Raw genomic sequence first — 19,509 nt, 5'->3', positions numbered from 1 at the left:
CAGTCCATGGTTGGCCTAGGCAAAAACCCCATACCCTGTCTAAAAAATAAAACCAAAAAGAGCCTGTCTTAAGTTGTAGAGCTCTTGCCTAAGTAAGCAGAAGGCCCTGAGTTCAAAACCCAGTACCAATAAAATAATAATAATACGTGCTCATTTAGTACTGTAGTTTTCTAGCATATAGAGAATATTGTTTGCCATCTTGCTTCATATTTCACTTGCAAAAACAATGCATGAAATATGCATCCTCATGATTAATGGAAGGAAATACAAATCAAAAATCAGTAATCAGTTTCTTGCCAGCATTTTACATGTCTATAAATTGGCTTCATTTTCATTGTTTTTCTCTTGTGGACAGGAATGCTTTCAGTTTATACTGCCAGCTCTACCTCACGCCATTGACCTTTTACGTGATGCCATTGTAAAAGTAAAGGAGGTGCATGATGAACTTGAAGATTTACCTTCCCCGCCACCTCCTCTTTCCCCTCCTCCCACAACCAGTCCCCATAAGCAGACAGAAGACAAAGGGGTACAGTGTGAGGAAGAAGAAGAAGAAAAGAAAGACAGTGGTGTTGCTTCAACAGAAGATAGTTCTTCATCACATATAACTGCAGCAGCCATTGCTGCCAAGGTAAGCCTGCTGAGAGAAACTCAGAGGTCTTAGAGATCCGAAGGTAAATTATTGATTTCATCCCTCTCTCTATCTCATCCCTCTATAAGTTTAATAACTTCTTAGGAAATCCTAAAAAAGTAACTGAGATATCCATTAATCTCTATCACTGTGTCCTTTCTTGACAGATTTCTTGTAATAGTTGACATTTACTGTGTGGTTAAGGCACTACCTATTGAAATTAGAGCTGCAAGATAAACTGTGTGACATTTAAGAACTCTTTGATTTTTATCTTTTCTGTGGATATGTTAAGTTTATAATAGTTATATAGTCAAAACATGAAAATTTCTGAAATTCTTAGATGAACAAAAATCCTCAATTTAAAAGACTTCAGATAATTCAAGAAATTAATTAGTAAAAATTAATTAAATTATTTTTAAAAAACAAAAGACTTAAATTAGTCATTGAATTTTATTTAAAGTACTTACTCAAATATTACTAAACAGAAATTACACTAGCGGTATAAGGAGGAATTAGATATGTTTGATTTTTTAATGATGTAATAATATTAATAAAAAATACCAAAGTATTTTAAATTGTTTTTAGACAGTTCTGGAAGTTAATATGGTACCATAATGTGTTTGAGTAAATTTAATTAATTTTTCAGCCTGTATGCTATCAACAAATTAATTATTGTATGTAGTAATTTATAGAGATTTATAGATCACATATTCTGGCTGTCAGCACAATAAGATTTTTATTGAGAACATATGGATTGAAGTCATAGATAATTCATTTTGTATGTTGACTTAGGAACCAGTGTATGGTTCTTTCGTGAAGACTGAATGATTTTGCCTCTATATCATTCAACGATCCATGGAGTCTTAACATTAGTAAGATTTTAAACTATGATTTTTTTAATGGAACCAATTGGTGAAATAGGTACATTCTAAAAATCATTGTATATTCTTTCTCTTTTACTTTCAGTTAAAAGAGTAAAAAAGCACCATTGATTTTAGTCTTAAGGAAAAAGCTTATGACATTTAAAATCAAAGCTGATTTTTTTCATTCTACATTTAGAAAGTTTGGCATTTCATTATTCCTTTGTTTTCACTGTTTTCCTTTTTAGTCATTTTGTTTGTATAGTTTCATGTTTTCCTGTCACTATATTCATAACTGTTATGTGTTGTGCATTAGAAGCATCCATTCTGCACCAGTCCTGCTGTTATAATGGCACATGGTGGGCAGCTCATTCCTGGTCTCATCAATTATTCCCATCATGCAACAGGCAGTACAGATGAACCGGTAAGACAAAAGCGTTTACATTAATGATTATGCAGATCTACATCCTACTTCCTCTCTTTGGAGGTAGACTATTTCATAGAGATGGATCTTCACCCAATGCTTTGTTGGGAAAGTGTAAGTACCACTGAGCATATTCCATCCAGAAATTTAACAATTTCTCTTATACCTAAAGAGTTCTGCTATCATGAGGATTCTATTATTTGTGGCACTAAATTTTCATCACATGACTTTCTACAAACTTGCTATGCCAGAAGTTTTGTTTCTGCTAGCAATTTCATTGAATATCTTTAAATAAATTGTATAGAATAATTTATAAAACTCTTAACAGAATCATTTTGCTTCTTATACCTAGACAGATTGGTCAAGTTAACATTTAACTTATATTAACCTTGCTTTTTTATTTTTCTCATGGTATTTCATCTCATTTTCATTTGTTCTGTTTTCATTTTGACCATTTAGAAAGTTAAATCTTCATGTAAATTCTGTGATTGTTAATCTTTTGATACAAATTCTTAAAGATGCTTACTAGTTCTTTAATTATGCAAAACAGGCATGGTAGTGTATGCTTATAATCCAAGCATTTAGGAGGCTTTGTCAAGGAGAACTTGAGCTTGAGGCCAGCCTGGTCCAAAGAGACTTTGAGGCTACCCCAACCTATATAATTAAACTCTATCTTTAAAAAAAAAAAAAAAAAAAAAAAAGCTGGACTTAGTGGCTCACATCTGTAATCCTACCTACTCAGGAGGCTTAGATCTGAGGATCACAGTTCAAAGCCAGCCTGGGTAGGAAAGGCCATGAGACTCATATCTCCAGTAAACCACTCAGAAAACCGGAAGTGGTCCTGTGGCTCAAGTAGTAGAGCACTTGCCTTGAACTGAAGAGCTGAGGGACAGTGCCCAGGCCCAGAGTTCAAGCCATAAAACCAACCAAAAAAAAAAGGAAAAGGAAAAGGAGAGGGGAGAGAAAGGTAGATGGAAGGAAACAAGGAAGTGAAAAGCAAAGGAAAACAAAAGAGAAGAAAAAAGTTTGTACCAAACTAGGTTAGAAAAGAGTAAATTGTTTAGTGTTTATCATTAAACAGTGATAATTTAAACACTAGTTGCAAAATAACATCAATTTCAGTCCAATATGTACATAAAATGAGAGGGTACAGAAAATAAAAACAAATAATAATGTGAAATTTGACTCAAATACTTAGGGGAAAAAAAGACACCAAAAATATGGAGAAAACATGGAAAAGTTCCAACAATTTAGCCTTGGTGGTTTACTGGGAAATACACTATCAAGTGAAGACTTTAATATGTAATCCACAAAATCATACCTGGCTAGAACTAAATAGTATATTATATGTAGTAGAATATTATGTGTGTATATAATGAAATATTAAATATATAGTTGAATTATTTTATATTCTTGAGCCATTCATCAGTTGTTGAGCATTTGGGCTTTTTCCATAGCTTGTATAGGTGAGTGAACAATGAAGGGGTAAATAGGTATCTTTATTGTATCCTGATTTTCAATCTTTTAGGTGAATGTCCAAGACTGGTATACTTGAATAATAGATGTGTTCTGTTTTTAGTTTTTGGAGGAATCTTCATTCTGCCTTCCATAGTGATTGTACTAATTTTTATTTCCACCAACAATGTGATGTACTTTACTTGACAACATTTGTTGTTCATGGTCTCTTTTTTGTTGTTGTTGGTTGTAGGGCTTGAACTCAGGGCCTGGATGCTCTCTCTCGAGCCTCTTTATTTGCAAGTTTAGTGCTCTATCATTTGAGCCACAGCACCATTTCTGGTTTTTGAGTGGTTAATTAGAGAAAGTCTCACGGGGACTTTTCTGCCCCAGCTGCCTCTTAACTGCAATCCTTAGATCTCAACCTCCTGAGTAGCTAAGATTATAGGCATTAGCCACCAGCAAGTGGCTTGTTGTTGACATTTTTAATGTCCATTCTAACTGGCATGAAATGGAATCTCAATATTGTTTTGATTTGCATTTCCTTTATGGCCAGAGATGTTGGGCATTTCTTCATGTATTTCTTAGCCATTTTTACTTCTTAAAAGGTACTAATATACACATTCCTATACAAGCTTTTGTTTGAACATGTGTTTTCAATTCTATTGAAATTAAATTTATTTTTATATAGAAGTATACTTTTTTAGGTAAGAGATGTAATGTGTTGTAAGAAAAAAAGCAAATAAATGAACAAATATCTATGGAAATAACTAGGAATAATAGATCTCTCTGAAAAAATTCTAAATATTAGTGTGATTTTTTTTCAACATACAACTTCAGTCACCTTAACTATCAAACATAGCAAACAGGTCAGGACAGATATTTGAGGCAAAAGTCACATTTAGTATATTGGTAAATGAATGGATTTTCATGAAGTAAAAATGGAAAGAAGGTAACTTGATTAATTTTTGATGATTCCATCATTTGGAAAATTCCAACTAAAGAATGTAGTGACATTGGAAGTTAGATCTATAGGTGTGCATAAGTAGATGATATTAAAACTTATTTTCAGGACACAAACTGACTACTCCAGCTAACAAATAGACTCTATTCTCCCTTTACAGTAACCTTGGCTGAAAAATAGGTACTGAAAGTCACCTTCTTTCCAAGGAGGTTTGACTCCAAACCATCGTCAGTACAGATATTTCTTATCCCAATCAAGATAAACTCCCAGTAACATCCACAGAGGCCTTTGCTGAATCAATTGCTCCATAGTTCTTTTGAACCATGTCTCCCTTCCATTGCTCTCTCCCAGTTTTTCCCTCCCATCCCCACCCAAAAGATATCCAGTTCATTTTCCACATAGAGTGTTAGTTTATATGAGCATCTGCACATAGTTATTGAGCCTTTGTCAACCACTCCTATGCATATCCTCCCTTGGCCTCAGTGTGTGACTGTCTAGACTCCTATATAGTTTATCAGGTCCCAATGTACGCATATATATATATATATATATACATATATATATATATATATATATGATGTTGGTTTGTTTGTTTTAATCATTCAGTGTGTTTACTTGTAGATTTATAGGCATATTCTATTTAACACAAATGAGGAAAACCATGCAGTCTATGTTTCTTTGACTCTGGCTTACTTCACTTTTTTTTTTGGGGGGGGGGGGGTCTGGTTGTGGAGCTTGAACTCTGGGCCTGGGTGTTGTCCCTCAGCTCTTCAGCTCAAGGCTAGCGCTCTACCACTTGAGCCACAGCGCCACTTGCGGCTTTTTTAGTGATGCTAAGGAATCGAACCCAGGGCCTCAGGCATGCAAGGCAAGCGCTCTACCACTGAGCCACCTTCCCAGCCCCTTACTTCACTTTTTTTTCCAAGTTTTTCCATTTCCTTAATAATGACTTAATATCATTCTTTCTGATGGATGATTAGAATTCCATCGTGTAGATAAACCGCATTTTCTTGGTCCATTCATCCACTGAGAGACATCTAGGTTGCTTCCGTATCTTGACTATGGTAAACGATCCTGCAATGAACATGGTTGTGCTTGTGGCTTTACTGTGGCCTGGTTTTTGGTCCACTGGATAAATGCACAGGAGTGGCATTGCTGGGTCATGGGGTAGCTTTATGTTCAGTCTTCTAAGGAACCTCCATACTGCTTTCCAAAGTGGTTGAACAAGTTTACATTCCCACTAACAGTGTTATAAAGGTCCCTTTTGGCACATCCCTGCCAGTGTTTGCTATTGTTATTGATAATGGCCATTCTAACTGCAGTGAGATATAATCTCAATTTTGTTTCAGTTTGCAGTTCTTTTAGGCCAGAGATGTTGAACATTTCTTAATGTGTCTATTGGCCGTTCTTTTTTCTTCCTCTGAAAAGTCTCTCTTTAAGTCTTTGGCCCACTTATTGATTGGATTGTTGAGTTTTTGAGGTTTGGGAGGGGTTTAAATTTTTGAGCTCTGAGTAAATTTTAGATATGAGGCCTTTGTCTGATGCCTAGCTGGTAAAAATTTTCTCCCACTCTATGGGCTATTTGTCTTGCCAGCTATGTCTTTTGCCACACAGAAGCTCTTCAGTTTGATACAATCCCATTTACCCAGTCTTTCTTTGATTTGTTGTGATTCTGGATCTTTACTTAGGATGGAACACCAAATAATCTTCCAACCCAGAATACATTTAAATGAAAAAGGTGTTGTTTAGTGATTGTGCCCAAATAAGTAGAACCCCAGATTATTCAAGGATCTGTATGCTTTTACATACAGATTTTTTTCTATGATTCTTTTTCTTCTGTTAACCTTTTGACAAAGATACAACCTAGAATTTTCAACCATCATCTCTCATTTTTTCACATAGTCATATTAAGTGGTCTGAAATATTTTCATGGCTAGAATGACCACTTTTATTGATAATTTCTAAATTATTTATCCAGTCTTAACTTTTTGAATTCTAACCTCAAATATTTGTGTCTGTGTGCCCATACCAGGTTTGAACTTAGAATCTTGAGCTCCGTTCAGCTTTTTCACTCATAGCTGACAGTCCACCAGTTGAGCCATGCCTCCAATCTGGCATTTTTTTCTGGTTAGAGATGGAGTCTCTGTACTCTCACGTTTCAGGCTGACTTTAAACCACAATCCTTCATAGACATCTCTAAACTAGTAGTCCAGCGTACATACATCCAAAGTTATCTCACCCTTACATATCCCACTATTTTATTCCATTCACACCCAAACATATGCCTAGTAATACATAGTTCACTTGTTGATGTGAGTCTGGAAACACACACACACACACACACTCATACATTCATACATGTGATCACATATAGACATTACCTTTTGTAGTGCCTCATTAGGTCCTATATATAACATAGTAGTGAAAAATCTGTTCCATCATGCCAGTGCATTCTAGTATAAGAAATATACACTGATCAAACTATTGCACATATAATGCTATGTAAGGATAATTATTACGGCAAAGGAATGGGATTTGCTACCATGCAAGATGTAATAGGGACATTTGGCCTTATTTTAATCCATGACCTTATTAGACAAAAGTGGCAACAAACAGCTTTTCTAATTTGAATTATCTCTATTCCTTGAAAATACCACAATTCAGTACCATGACATACAAGCAAACAGAAACTTTTTCTTTACAGATATTTTTGGCTTTTCATTCTGCTTTTATCTATATTGTTCATAAATCACATGGTATCACAGCATAGAAATGGGGGGATGCAATAAGTATTAAAAATGTTGAAGTAGAAACTAAGGGAGCCTCTGTAGAAATAGTGTTAGGTCTTTTTATGAGAAGGAGATGGCATGAAAGTAGGAGTACTAGTCGCAATATTGCTGACTCTCCCCCCCTTCTTTTCATATAATAAATGCTAGTTGTTAATTGTTTTCTTTTTAGCATATAAATTTCAAGTCTTCTGCACAAGAATGGGAATAGAAAGAATGGAGAGAGAAGGAAAGAGGAAGGAAGGGAAAGAGAGGGAAGGAAAGAAGGCTCGATCTTGTATATGAAACTTGAAAGGGTTTAAACTCTAATTCTTAAGATTAGTAGACCTGCGAATGCCCATTACTACTAGCTCAATACATGAACTACATTACATATACTTAAAGTTATAACCAACGTAAATATTAATACTTAGTATGTTTTACATTATTTGTCCTTACTGATACTTTTAGAATGGTAATAGTTGTATCTATCTCTACTGTATCTACTGTCTCTACTGTATTAGTTAAATCTATCTTTAAGATATTAAAATAATAATAGCCAACATTTAGTAAACAGTTACCTCTTTAAAGTACTAAATATTTTCTATATATTGTCTCTCCTAATACAATAATTCAAGAGTCAAAAGATACCTTACTGGGGAGGGGGAGGGAGGAAGATTGGGTTGGGGGGGGAAGGGGGAGGATGGGAAGGGTTGGGAAGGGGAAACAAAGGAGGAGCCTACAATGCTTGATAAGAAATGTACTGATTATTTTGCCCATGTAATTGTAACCCCTCTGTACAGTATTTTCACAATAAAATAAAAAAAAAAGATACCTTACTCTCAATTTATAGATAAAGGAAGAGGTGATTTAGGTGATGGTCTTCTAGGTTCTAGAAGATATGAGCTAGCACATTTAAGTAAATAATTGAGATTTTTAATAAGGGTCTTACAATTTTAAAGATTTGGGCAGAAGAACTATAAACAAGGAGCTGTAATCTTGAGTTGACAAGGACACAATAAACATGGTGACCTGGTAGAGAAGGAATGAGAGGAATAAATACCAAACCTTATTCTCCTCTAACACTTAGTCTCATACCACTGCCTCTTCCTGAACCCAACTAGAAGTTGAACCCAACTAGAAATCAAGGAACATGAAATAACTTGGTGATGCTCTCAGGTTGCTCTTTATAATGGAAAATGCCTTATAAAGGAATAAGGAAAGTATGTAGTATTTAAATATTTTGTACAAGATTCCTGACAAATGACAGTATATGAATGGCAAACTCTTGACCATAATGCTGTACTTACACAAATATATTTCATGAAATATTATTTGTCGGGAAAAATATGTTATCTAAAATTTTCTATCTTATTCCAAATTATATGCGTTTGTATCTAATAATAAGTGACATCAACTATATGAGAGCTGGATAGCCAAAAGTCCCAAAAACATAATCGAAATAAGATATTGACATTTAATTAGCATTTTCAGAATATTAAATTATAATTATTCTCCTTGTTCAGATTCCAGACTCCATTATTTCTCGTGGTGTTCAGGTGCTCCCACGAGATACAGCCTCCCTCAGCACTACTCCTTCAGAATCGCCTCGTGCTCAGGCTACATCTCGCCTCTCTACAGCTTCCTGCCCAACACCAAAAGTAAGTACAATTCTTTGGCACTTTACTCTTGCTCTATTATGAAATCTTGGAAACTAACTGATATTTTCCATGCTTGTCAAGGTTGGATTGCATGTTAGATACTATGAGAAATAAGTAGAATATAAGATAGTTACTACCCATTATTTCACAAATTATCATATAGTCCAATAGTAAGACAATAGAAATTTCATGTAGTATATCTATTCCTACATCACAGTTGAAGGTATCACTTCTATAGCTCCTGTTTCTTTGTTGTAGACTTGTTACTTTTGAGCATACTCATCAGTATAGAAATTATTTCTTTATGTAGATGAATTGTTTTGTGCCAATAAACAGCAGTTAGCAAAATATTGTCACTGATGGGCCTTTTTTTGTTAAGGCTTTGGTAGCTCCCTGCTATAGTATCATTCCAAATTTTTTCAAACTTATTCAACTTGGAATGTTGCTGCCTAATATTTGGAAACGAATCTAAATTTACTAGCAAGAAAGTTTTAATGCCAACCTCTGGGGGAGGGATGAATTTCATAGCCTTTACTTTTTTTTTAATACTCTGTTACAGAATCAAGGTGGGTAGAAGCTGTCTCACATCTTTGTGTATATGATAAATTAGCAAACTTAATGACTGCTATGACTTGCTTCTGCTGAATTGCCCCTTCTCTGGTTAAGTCATTTGTGCCTTCAAGTTACCTATGTGATGGAATCACTGCTGGTATCAGTAGACTAACAAGATATAGTGTCAGGTATCAGGGTACACACTAAATTTATTCTAGGGCTATAGCACATAACTTTCAAACTGTGACCCTTTTCTCCTGTCATCAGATTTAAGAAACTATATAGCTGTCTCTCTCAGTTCCAACTTTTGTATCAACTAGATGTTATGAATACATTTGACTTGAAGTGGTCTCAAACAATTCTTGATGTTATGTACTAAAGTTTGTTTTACATTATGTGATCCAACCTTTTAGCAAAATCTTTGGTGTTACTGCTATGATATGTCAAAAATAACTAGTTGTTTCATTTAAAAATTGAAGTTATAAATCATCAGTGAAGAAAAACTATAGTAACATCTTAGTTCTAAAATATGTTAATGTCATTTGGGTGCCATTTATCTGGATTTTTAACTAAAGGAAAATAAGAGGTTCTCCAAAGATTGAACTGTATAAGAAAATCTTATCTGTCTATTAAAATTATAACCTATTGTTTGATTACGTTACATCCCAGCTGTACAAGCTGAACATTTTTATAAAGTTTAGGATATTATTAAAACTCAAAGCTAGGTTACTACAAGATATTTAGTTCACCAGGATTTAACACCTAAATGTTGAAAATATAAAACTACATAATAAATATTTTATGATCATAAATATTTTAGAAAATACATTAAGCTAAATTTAATTGTATACAGTGGTTCTAGAGAATTTTTATAAAAACTTATAATTATATTTTATTGCAAAGAAGCCAAATACAATTTTTAAACACAATTTTTAAAATTACTTGTACATCCAAATTCACCAAAGTAAAATCCTAAAAATAAAACTTTACGTCTAGCAAATTAATATTTTATTGAAAGACTTCAGTTAATATTTAAATATTCAAATGAACAATGAATTTAAATAAAACACTAAATATGTGTGTGTACACATGTGCACATGCACCCTCATCCATGTATGTGCTGTTTCTGGGGCTTGAGCTCAGGACTGGGGCACTGTTCCTCATCTTCTTTTGCTCAAGGCTAGCACTCGACCACTAGAGCTCCATTTCTGGCTTTTTTTGATAGTGTATTGGAGATAGTCTCACAGACTTTCCTGCCAGGGCTGGCTTTGAACCATGATCCTCAGATCTCAGCCTCCTGAGTTGCTAAGATTATAGATCTGAGCCACCAGGGCCTGGCTAAAGCACAGAATTTTTACCTAGGAAAAGTCTTTTTTGATCATTTTTACCAGCACAAATATATATATAACTTAAAGGTATATTTTTTGCCTATTTGTAGTGTTTATACTGTATATTGTTTAATTAAGGTGTTAATGTTATAAAAGAAACTAGTTTAAATAATGCTATTTTTAAAAAAATTAAAAGAAGTCTCAAATATTAATACTGCTTAATTGACTCTTAAGTAGGTACTCAAAAGTACTTTAATATCAGTGTTAGACGTAGCTTTACTCATTTTAGAATTTACATTCAATCAAAGGCATGTGAAAATAAACAAGTAGAAAAGCAATTCCATTATTATAATTTCATAACAGTTTAATAATTGTAATTGAAATACATAGCAAGAATAGAGCCTCACTTAAGATAGGGTAACCACAAAGATATCTTCAAGACTAACATTTCACCAGTATTATGAAAAATGACTGAAAGCCAAAAAAGAGTGTTTGTTCAGTGGAAATTTTAAGAATTATGTTCAGCAGTAATGATCACTGTAAAGTCATGGATCACCAATCAACAACCTTTCATTACTATATGAAGAGTCTTCACTCAGTGATTGTCATTCCTTTTATGTCTTTAAGTGAATTTTTGTACTTAACTGTTTCAGATAAATTATTATTATTTTATTTATTTGTTATTTTAAATTTTACATTAAAAATTGGGATATAAAAGAAGTAAAAAAAAGGTTCTTAAGTTTCTAATTTAAGATACAGGGTATACGATGGTATTATTAACTATATTAAGGATTAAAACAAAGCAGCAAGTTTTCAGGAATAATGCAATCTGGTTTTGAATGTGTTCAATCTGAGGTATGTTTGACACATTCCAGAAGTGTGACATTCAACACAAAATTAAGAATAACTTTTTAGCTTGACATTCTTATTTTTACTGTATCTTTTATGTAATATTTATCATTTAGTACATAATAGTCAATCCCATAGAAATGTCCTTTCTATGTTTCAGATTAGATCAATGCCAGTATGAAGAGCAACAGCATTTCTATTTAGAAAGAAGTATAAAGGAAGTATAAAGAAAGAAGTATAAAGGAAGCTGGCTCTTTCATACCTGTAATCCTAGCTACTTAGGAGGCTGATATCTGAGATTCAAAGCCATCTTGGACAGGAAAGTCCATGTGACTCTTATCTCCAATTAACCACTAGAAAATCAGAAATGGAACTATGGTTCAAAGTGATAGAGTGTTAGTCTTGAGCAAAACAGGTCAGGGACAACACCCAGGCCCTGAGTTCAAGCCCCACAACAAACCGAAAAAAAAAAATAGATATGAGGTAGAAAATAATGGAAAGGAGTAAAAATAATACTTTTAAAAATTCAGGATTTTGCCGGGCACTGGTGGCTCATGCCAGTAATCCTAGCTATTCAGGAGGCTGAGATCTGAGGATTGCAGTTCAAAGGCAACCCGGGCAGGAAAGTCTGTGAGACCCTTACCTCCAATAAGCCACCAGAAAAATGGAAGTGGCTCTGTGCCTCAAATGGTAGAGCATTCACCTTGAGCTGAAGATCTGAAGGACAGTGCCCAGGCCCAGAGTTCAAGCCCCACAACCACCCCCTCCCAAAAAAAAAAATATTCCAGGATGTCAATCAAATTACCATTCCCTTTTGATTTTACTTTTTAAAAAAAGATATTATTTTGAAAGATCAATCTTTTTGTTCTCAAACATCTGAAATTTAACTTTTAAAAAGGAAATTAGCTTTGTAGTCACATAATCCTTGTGCATTAAAGGTTAAAAAAGAGGGCTGGGAAGGTGGCTCAGTGGTAGAGTGCTTGCCTTGCATGCATAAAGCCCTGGGTTTGATTCCTCAGCACCACATAAGCAGAAAAAGCCAGAAGTGGCGCTGTGGCTCAAATGGTAGAGCACTAGTCTTGAGCTGAAGAGCTGAGGGACAGCACCCAGGCCCAGAGTTCAAGGTCCCACGACAGGCAAAAACAAACAAAAAAAAAAGTAGGGGAGTAGGGGAAAAACAAAATAGAGTATTTCCATCAGACTAACCAGAAGGTTGTTCTCTTCTACTTAGGGAGAAATATAAGCACTGTAATATTGAACTGAACTGAAATTAAACCAATAATTTTAAAATATTATTGAAATACCATCATATGAAAACATATTCTTTTGTTATATTAATATGGATAATTAGAACTTGTTTGTAGGCTTCCTTTGTTCTTTGGACAAACTTTTTTTTTAACTAAGAATTTTCACTGTGTGAGACTAAAAGGTAATGAGAACTCCTTTACATATAAAAATTCCCTTTTGTGATTTACTCCTAGTAGCATTAATTTTTACAAGCTGTTCCATATTTTTACTAATTTCCTGTGAATACTACAGTGATTATGAGATGTGGCTAGTCTGTTGTCTTAAGTCTAAGATAACTAATCTGTGGCTAATCTGATCCAATTTTTGTAGCTCTAGACTAAATGAGAGTACTAACCAGTGCTCTAAAATCATTTGCTACTAGTTTTAAGCGTTTAAGCAAAGTCAGAAGACTACTCTAAACAGCAGGTTTTTTCTTTTATCTAAAATTATTTCAACATTTCTATATCCATATTTGCTCAGCTGTGAAGGTCAGTATAGAAATTTATGGGTTCTAGATGAAAAACAAAAAAATTGGAAATAACTGAACAAGTAAGAGCAAAAACCCAGCCTCTGAGCAAAAAAGTTAAGTTTTCTACATATTGGGATATTGAATAAAAATATTACTAATACTTTTAGTCAAACCCAGCAATTCTCTAACTTACTGGTCTCAAGATCTGTTGGATAATTTTTAAAATTATTAGGGATTCCAAATAGCTTCTATTAATGTGGGTTCTATCTGGCTATTTTTACTAGACCAGGAGATAAAGCTGAGAATTTTATAAAATATTTATTTATTGCTTTAAAATAATAAAGCCTTTATTTGTTAATGTGAATAACATGTTTTATGAAAAAACAAAGTTTATTTTTCGAAAGGAGAAAGAGCCACTGATGGCTGGTTTAAAGACAGTCTATTTGTGATACAATTCTGTAGTTAGAAAAGAAACTATGGTCTTTTATTGATATTTTCAGATAATTACTGTTGTATTAATACTAAACTAAAATGTTAGTTGTTAGTTTATTAAAATTTAGTTTAAGTGTAAATTTGGAGTGTTGTCTAAGACCATTCCATATTCTGATATATAAAAACTCATTGGTCTGTCTTGCACTTTTGAATGGATCTTCAACCCATGCATGATTTTGGAATACATATTTGTCATTTGGAGAAAGTATAGCTCTTTCCAAGTGTTGGTGTATTTCATTATGTCAAGAAATCATTTTCATTATTATTACTACCCAGTTCACCTAAGTATTTTTGGAAGTGAAACTCTCAATTTTATAGTGGCACATACACATGTTCTATTCTGATTTTTGCTTAGAAACTAGAATTTTGTATGTGTGTTTGATACTGAGCAAGAATCAAATATTTTGTTTTAATTAATATAATATTTACTGTTTAACTGAAAATAGTATTAAGTGAACCAGCTTTTTAAACTAGTACATGGCAGTAAATAATGCAATCACTATAGTGTTTGGATTCATTTTCTAGATTCACACTACACTATGAATTCTTTATTACTATTTGTACAAATATACCTGTCCTAAAGAAGATAAATAATGTTTTAATACTATTGGTAAACTGATTTTGACCTTGTGAACTACTGAAAAGTTCTCATATACCCTAACAGATCTATACTGTTCAAAGCACTTGTAGAGTAAAATGGTATGTTTACTGAAAATATTTTGGGTCAAAGCTAATGGATGTTGAATCTTATTTTTTCTACATTTTCCACATAGAAATAATGTTATAAAAATAAATTTAGCCGGGCACCAGTGGCTCACGCTTGTAATCCTAGCTATTCAGGAAACTGAGATCTGAGGATCACAGTTCAAAGCCAGCCCGGGCAGAAACATCCATGAGACTCATCTCCAATTAACCACCAGAAAACTGGAAGTGGCTCTGTGGCTCAAGTGGTAAAACGCTTGCCTTGAGCTGAAGAGCCCAGGGACAGTGCCCAGGCCCAGAGTTCAAGACCTATGACTCACCAAAAACAAACTAAAAAATTTAGCACAAGAGGTCTGATACTTTATGTACGTTGCTATGAGTACTGTGCTTAAGCATTATAAAATAGTTTGCCCTGACTTTATGATCCCAGAATTTTCTTTTGTAGGGAACAGTTACTCTTCTCTGATTGAAAAATGAATCATGAAATATGTTTACATAGGCCTGAAATTTCTATTTTCAACTGATTCCACTCAGTTTCAGCATAATGTTACATCTACATTTTGCTTACCATTAATATTTACTTAGGATATTCAGAAAATGAGTTGGAATACATGAAATACTCTTTAAAGTGAATTTTTAAGAGTTGTTTTAAATATTTTGAGTTTTTAGATAATTTTATTGGGCATGTAATTTAGGGCTGGGGTCTCAGTTTTAGAACACCTGTCTAAATGGGAAGGAAGGAAGGAAGGAAGGAAGGAAGGAAGGAAGGAAGGAAGGAAGGAAGGAAGGAAGGAAGGTAGGTAGGTTGATAAGTGGCATGTTCTGTTTTTTAAAAAGTAATAAAAAGTAAATTTTTTCCTTGTAAACTCAAGGAAAAAATGTATAAAATTCACTTCATAAGAAAACCACTATTAAAATTCACTATATCATTGGGGATTTTTTCCATATATTCAAATATTTTATCATAATGAGAAGGTAGTGAGCTCAGGTTCTGGAGTTTGATGGGCCTGGTGATAAATCTCAGCTCTGACACTTCCTACCTGTATGGATTTGTGAAATTTCACATCTATAACCTTAAAATTATCTTTATCTATAAAATGAAAAAAATACTAGTTCTCCACAGGATTAAGAATTAAATCTAAAAATGTGTATAAAACAGCATAGTACTCAGTAACTATTAGCTATGATTACTCATCTCTATAATATTTTAAGCTATCTCATTCATTCAGTAATTGGAACATTTTTCCATGTTATAAACATATATACATGTAAATAAGTTTCCTTTTACAAAAATCATTTATTATATGGTATTCTAGTTGATGGTATAGCACGTTTTTTGTTTTTTTTGGGGGGGGTCTGGTTGTGGGGCCTAAACTCTGGGCCTGGGCACTGTCCCTCAGCTCTTCAGCTCAAGGCTAGCGCTCTACCACTTGAGCCACAGCGCCACTTCCGGCTTTTTGCTTTTTGCTTATGTGGTGCTAAGGAATCGAACCCAGAGCCTCAGGCATGCAAGGCAAGCACTCTACCACTGAGCCACCTTCCCAGCCCCTAGCACGTTTTTTTTTTTAACTAGGCTTTATTTTAGATTCTTTTGTTTTTTACTGTTTTCTAGTTTTGAAAACATAAGTTATTTCCTGAAAATTAAATGTTTTATAATATTAATTAAACCAAGCAACTTGTGATTCTTTGTTGTAAATATTTCAAGAACTTTTACATTTATGATCCTTACTTCATGAATACAAGAATAAATTAATTTTCTATCATTATGAATTCAGTTTAATGATACCTTGGAAGCCCTTGTCCATCACCTTATAACTTATGAGACAGTAGAGCCCAGTTTCTGTATCTGTAACATCAAGTTTTTAAATAAGTAGATCTGTTCCTTTGGAATATGTCCTATTCCTATTGAATATAGATTTTATATTTATCTCTTTTTCCTGATATGTATTAATTTCCAATTAATAGAAAAATATACATTTTTAAGCTTTTGTATTATGTTTTCATAAAGTCTGAAAATTCTCTAAGTTCACATAAGGTTTTCCTCTTTTAGGTCTGTTTATTGATTTCCCTTGGTATTCACTGCAGTTTTCTCAAGTTAAGGAAGATCAAGAAAATAATAGTAGATAAGAAATAGTGAAATTAAAAATACTAGTTGTCAGTCTAATTAAATGCATCTGAATCTAGTAAACGCTTTTTAATTTTCATGCAAAAGCAGCCCAACAAAAAAGATCTGTGTTATTATTTGAGCAGCAGAACTGATTAGCATAATGATTCAAATATGTATACATGAACTTCCCATGTTTAATAGTAACATTAATAGAGTATATTTCAAGCTAAGCTTTTCTAATGATCTTTATATTGTAAAATGATACATCCTCTGAAATTAGCTATTTTCTGATCCAAAATTTCAGGATTAATCACTTTTTGTACTCATTCTATATTCCTGACAAACAAAGCAGATTGATCCAGAAATTTATCCAGTGAATGGCTTATTGCACGTCATGTATCAAATACTCTACTTTGGATTGGAGATGCAGCAATGGATACACTTAATAATTCTGCCTATTTGGAGTGATATGAAAATAAAATATTTACAACAAATCTTTAAGGCAAAGGATTGATAACCTCAAATATCCTTCTTAAACATGTATTTTTAAAAAGGGATAATTAAAAAACAAGCCAAAGTCCTACATAAAAGAAATATACAGGGCTGGGAAGTTGGCTCAGTGGTAGAGCACTTGCCTTGCATGCCTGAGGCCCTGGTTCGATTCCTCAGCACCACATAAGCAAAAAGAAAAAAAGCCAGAAGTGGCACTGTGGCTCAAGTGGTAGAGCGTTAGCCTTGAGCTGAAGAGCGGAGGGACAGCACCCAGGCCCAGAGTTCAGGCCCCACGACTGGACCCCCCCCCCAAAAAAAAAAAGAAATATACACAGCAAAGACATAGATGGAAAAACTGTTCCCTAGAAATCTTCTAAAAACTAGAAATCTCCCAAAAGTTTAAAACAATACAAATAATGCAATCGAAGTTATTACTATTTTAAAGATTATAGTCATCAGTATCATAAGAAACAGTAACATGGATGTTCCTATTTACACTAGTAGGACTGTAAATTGGTATTAGCTTTCAAGCAAAGGGCATACATTTCACACATATGAGAGAAGAGATAGAGAAAGAACCTTAAAACTTTCTTTTAACTAATCATATTGTTTGTTAAATGTTATGTAAAATGAAGTATCAGAGAGACCACAATGAATCTCCCTAATCTAAAAACCTGAAACTCAAAATGCTCTGAATTTAGAAACATTTTGAGTGATTGACACTCTTTAAGTTTTAGACTTTAGAGAATTTTAAATTTCAGGATTAGGGATGTTTAACCAATAAAATCTATTCCAATATCCCATAATCTAAACAAAAATCATCTAAAATCAGAAAATCTTTCTGCTTCCAAACTTTTTAGATAATGTATATTCAACTTGTATAAACACTTCATGGTTAACTTCTTATCTACCTAGACAGATGGGGTTAGCCTCATGGTAAAGTAGTATAAAAATAGATAGCAAAATAATGCTCTTAAGAGGTCTGAAAAGTAAGTTAGCCCATCTTACTATTTTGTGATTTCTTTTAATTTTTTTTGTCAGTCGTGGGGCTTAAACTCTGGTCTTGGGCGCTGTTCCTGTGCTCTTCAGCTCAAGGTGAGCGCTCTACCGCTTGAGCCACAGCACCACTTCCGGTTTTCTAGTGGTTTTTATTGGAGATAATAGTCTCATGGACTTAACTGCCCAGGCTGGCTTTGAACTATGATCCTCAGATCTCAGCCTCCTGAGTAGCTAGGATTACAGGCGTGAACCACCGGCGCCCGGTTTTTAATTATTATTTTTAAAAAGACATTTGTATTAGCTATGAATTTCTTTTGTACTATTTCATTATAATCGACTTAAAGGTTGACTAGAATAAATGAGAATATTAAGATTTTTAAATTTATTGATTTCAATATTTTCTGTTCAAGTTTTAATTTTTTTTTTGTTTTTCTATTTTTTTTGGATTCGGTCGTGGGGCCTGAATTCTGGGCCTGGCGCTGTCCCTCAGCTCTTCAGCTCAAGGCTAGCGCTCTACCACTTGAGCCACAGTGCCACTTCCGGCTTTTTTCTTTTTGCTTATGTGATGCTGAGGAATCGAACCTCAGGCATGCAAGGCAAGTGCTCTACCACTGAGCCACCTTCCCAGCCCTCAAGTTTTAATTTATAGACAAATCTTTTCCCAATTTTTCCTAGTATTTTTCAGTATAGATTTTATTATTAATGTTGTCTAAGAAGCTACAAAAAAAAAATGAAATGAATTGCAACCACTTCTGAAGGTTTTTTTTTAAATCTCATTGGTTTTCTGGCAGACTTGTTACCAGAAAATTAATGTCAAGTATTGATAAACTGCTCCCAAAATTACTGTCCGCTAGTCTGTTACTCATATTTAGAGTTCAGTGGTAACTGTTCTTTTGTTCTTACATTTCATTCTTTCAATTTCTGTTCTTGCACTTGGAAATGGAATAATAGAAGACATATAGAAATACACTAAGAGATAAAATTATTTCATAGCTAGATAGACATATATATATATATATACATGCTCTTATTAGCATGGATTTTTTTTCTAGCCCTAATTTATTTCCAAGCCTATAGAGAAAATGTAACTCTAAATTAGAAATAAAAAATAAATATAACTACATTTGTCATTATTCCAAGTTTAAGAAGGTACTAATGTTGCTGGACTTAATGTATTTTTAAGGCATGTAGAAATAAAAGACAATGTCATTTCTATTTAATGATTATAGAAAGCTTAAGTTCTGTTTTTAGAAAGTAATATGACGTAGTAGTCTCTATTATTTATAGGTAACTACCAGAACTATCTTTATACTTAGCCTCTGAGATACAGATGTTGTGAGTCTTCAGTTAGGATGATCAACATACTTTAATATAAAGGTATTTACTGAGATAAAAGAATATATAGCACAAGAGAATGAGTAGATATCATAAATTGAATGAATTTACATTGGGAGGTCCTTTCTTACAGCTTCAAA

The 19,509-nt window shown here is 33.6% G+C and overlaps 1 protein-coding gene across 2 annotated transcripts in view; it reads left to right on the top strand.

The window, feature by feature from the left end:
- Positions 1-19,509, top strand: part of Gphn (gephyrin) — a 392,152-nt gene that overhangs the window by 214,621 nt on the left and 158,022 nt on the right. The window contains exons 7-9 of one of the 2 annotated variants that reach the window (XM_042691808.1): positions 356-628; positions 1,805-1,912; positions 8,623-8,757. In XM_042691808.1, the coding sequence (XP_042547742.1) occupies positions 356-628; positions 1,805-1,912; positions 8,623-8,757 (516 nt within the window). The remainder of the gene's footprint in view (positions 1-355; positions 629-1,804; positions 1,913-8,622; positions 8,758-19,509) is intronic. The other variant, XM_042691809.1, reaches the window with a different exon arrangement.

The sequence above is a fragment of the Dipodomys spectabilis genome, unplaced genomic scaffold, assembly GCF_019054845.1.
Source record: "Dipodomys spectabilis isolate Male_0828 unplaced genomic scaffold, ASM1905484v1 ptg000146l, whole genome shotgun sequence".
NCBI lineage: Eukaryota > Metazoa > Chordata > Mammalia > Rodentia > Heteromyidae > Dipodomys > Dipodomys spectabilis.
The sequence above is the reverse complement of the archived record's forward strand: the minus strand, read 5'-3'. Positions and strand labels throughout refer to the sequence as shown.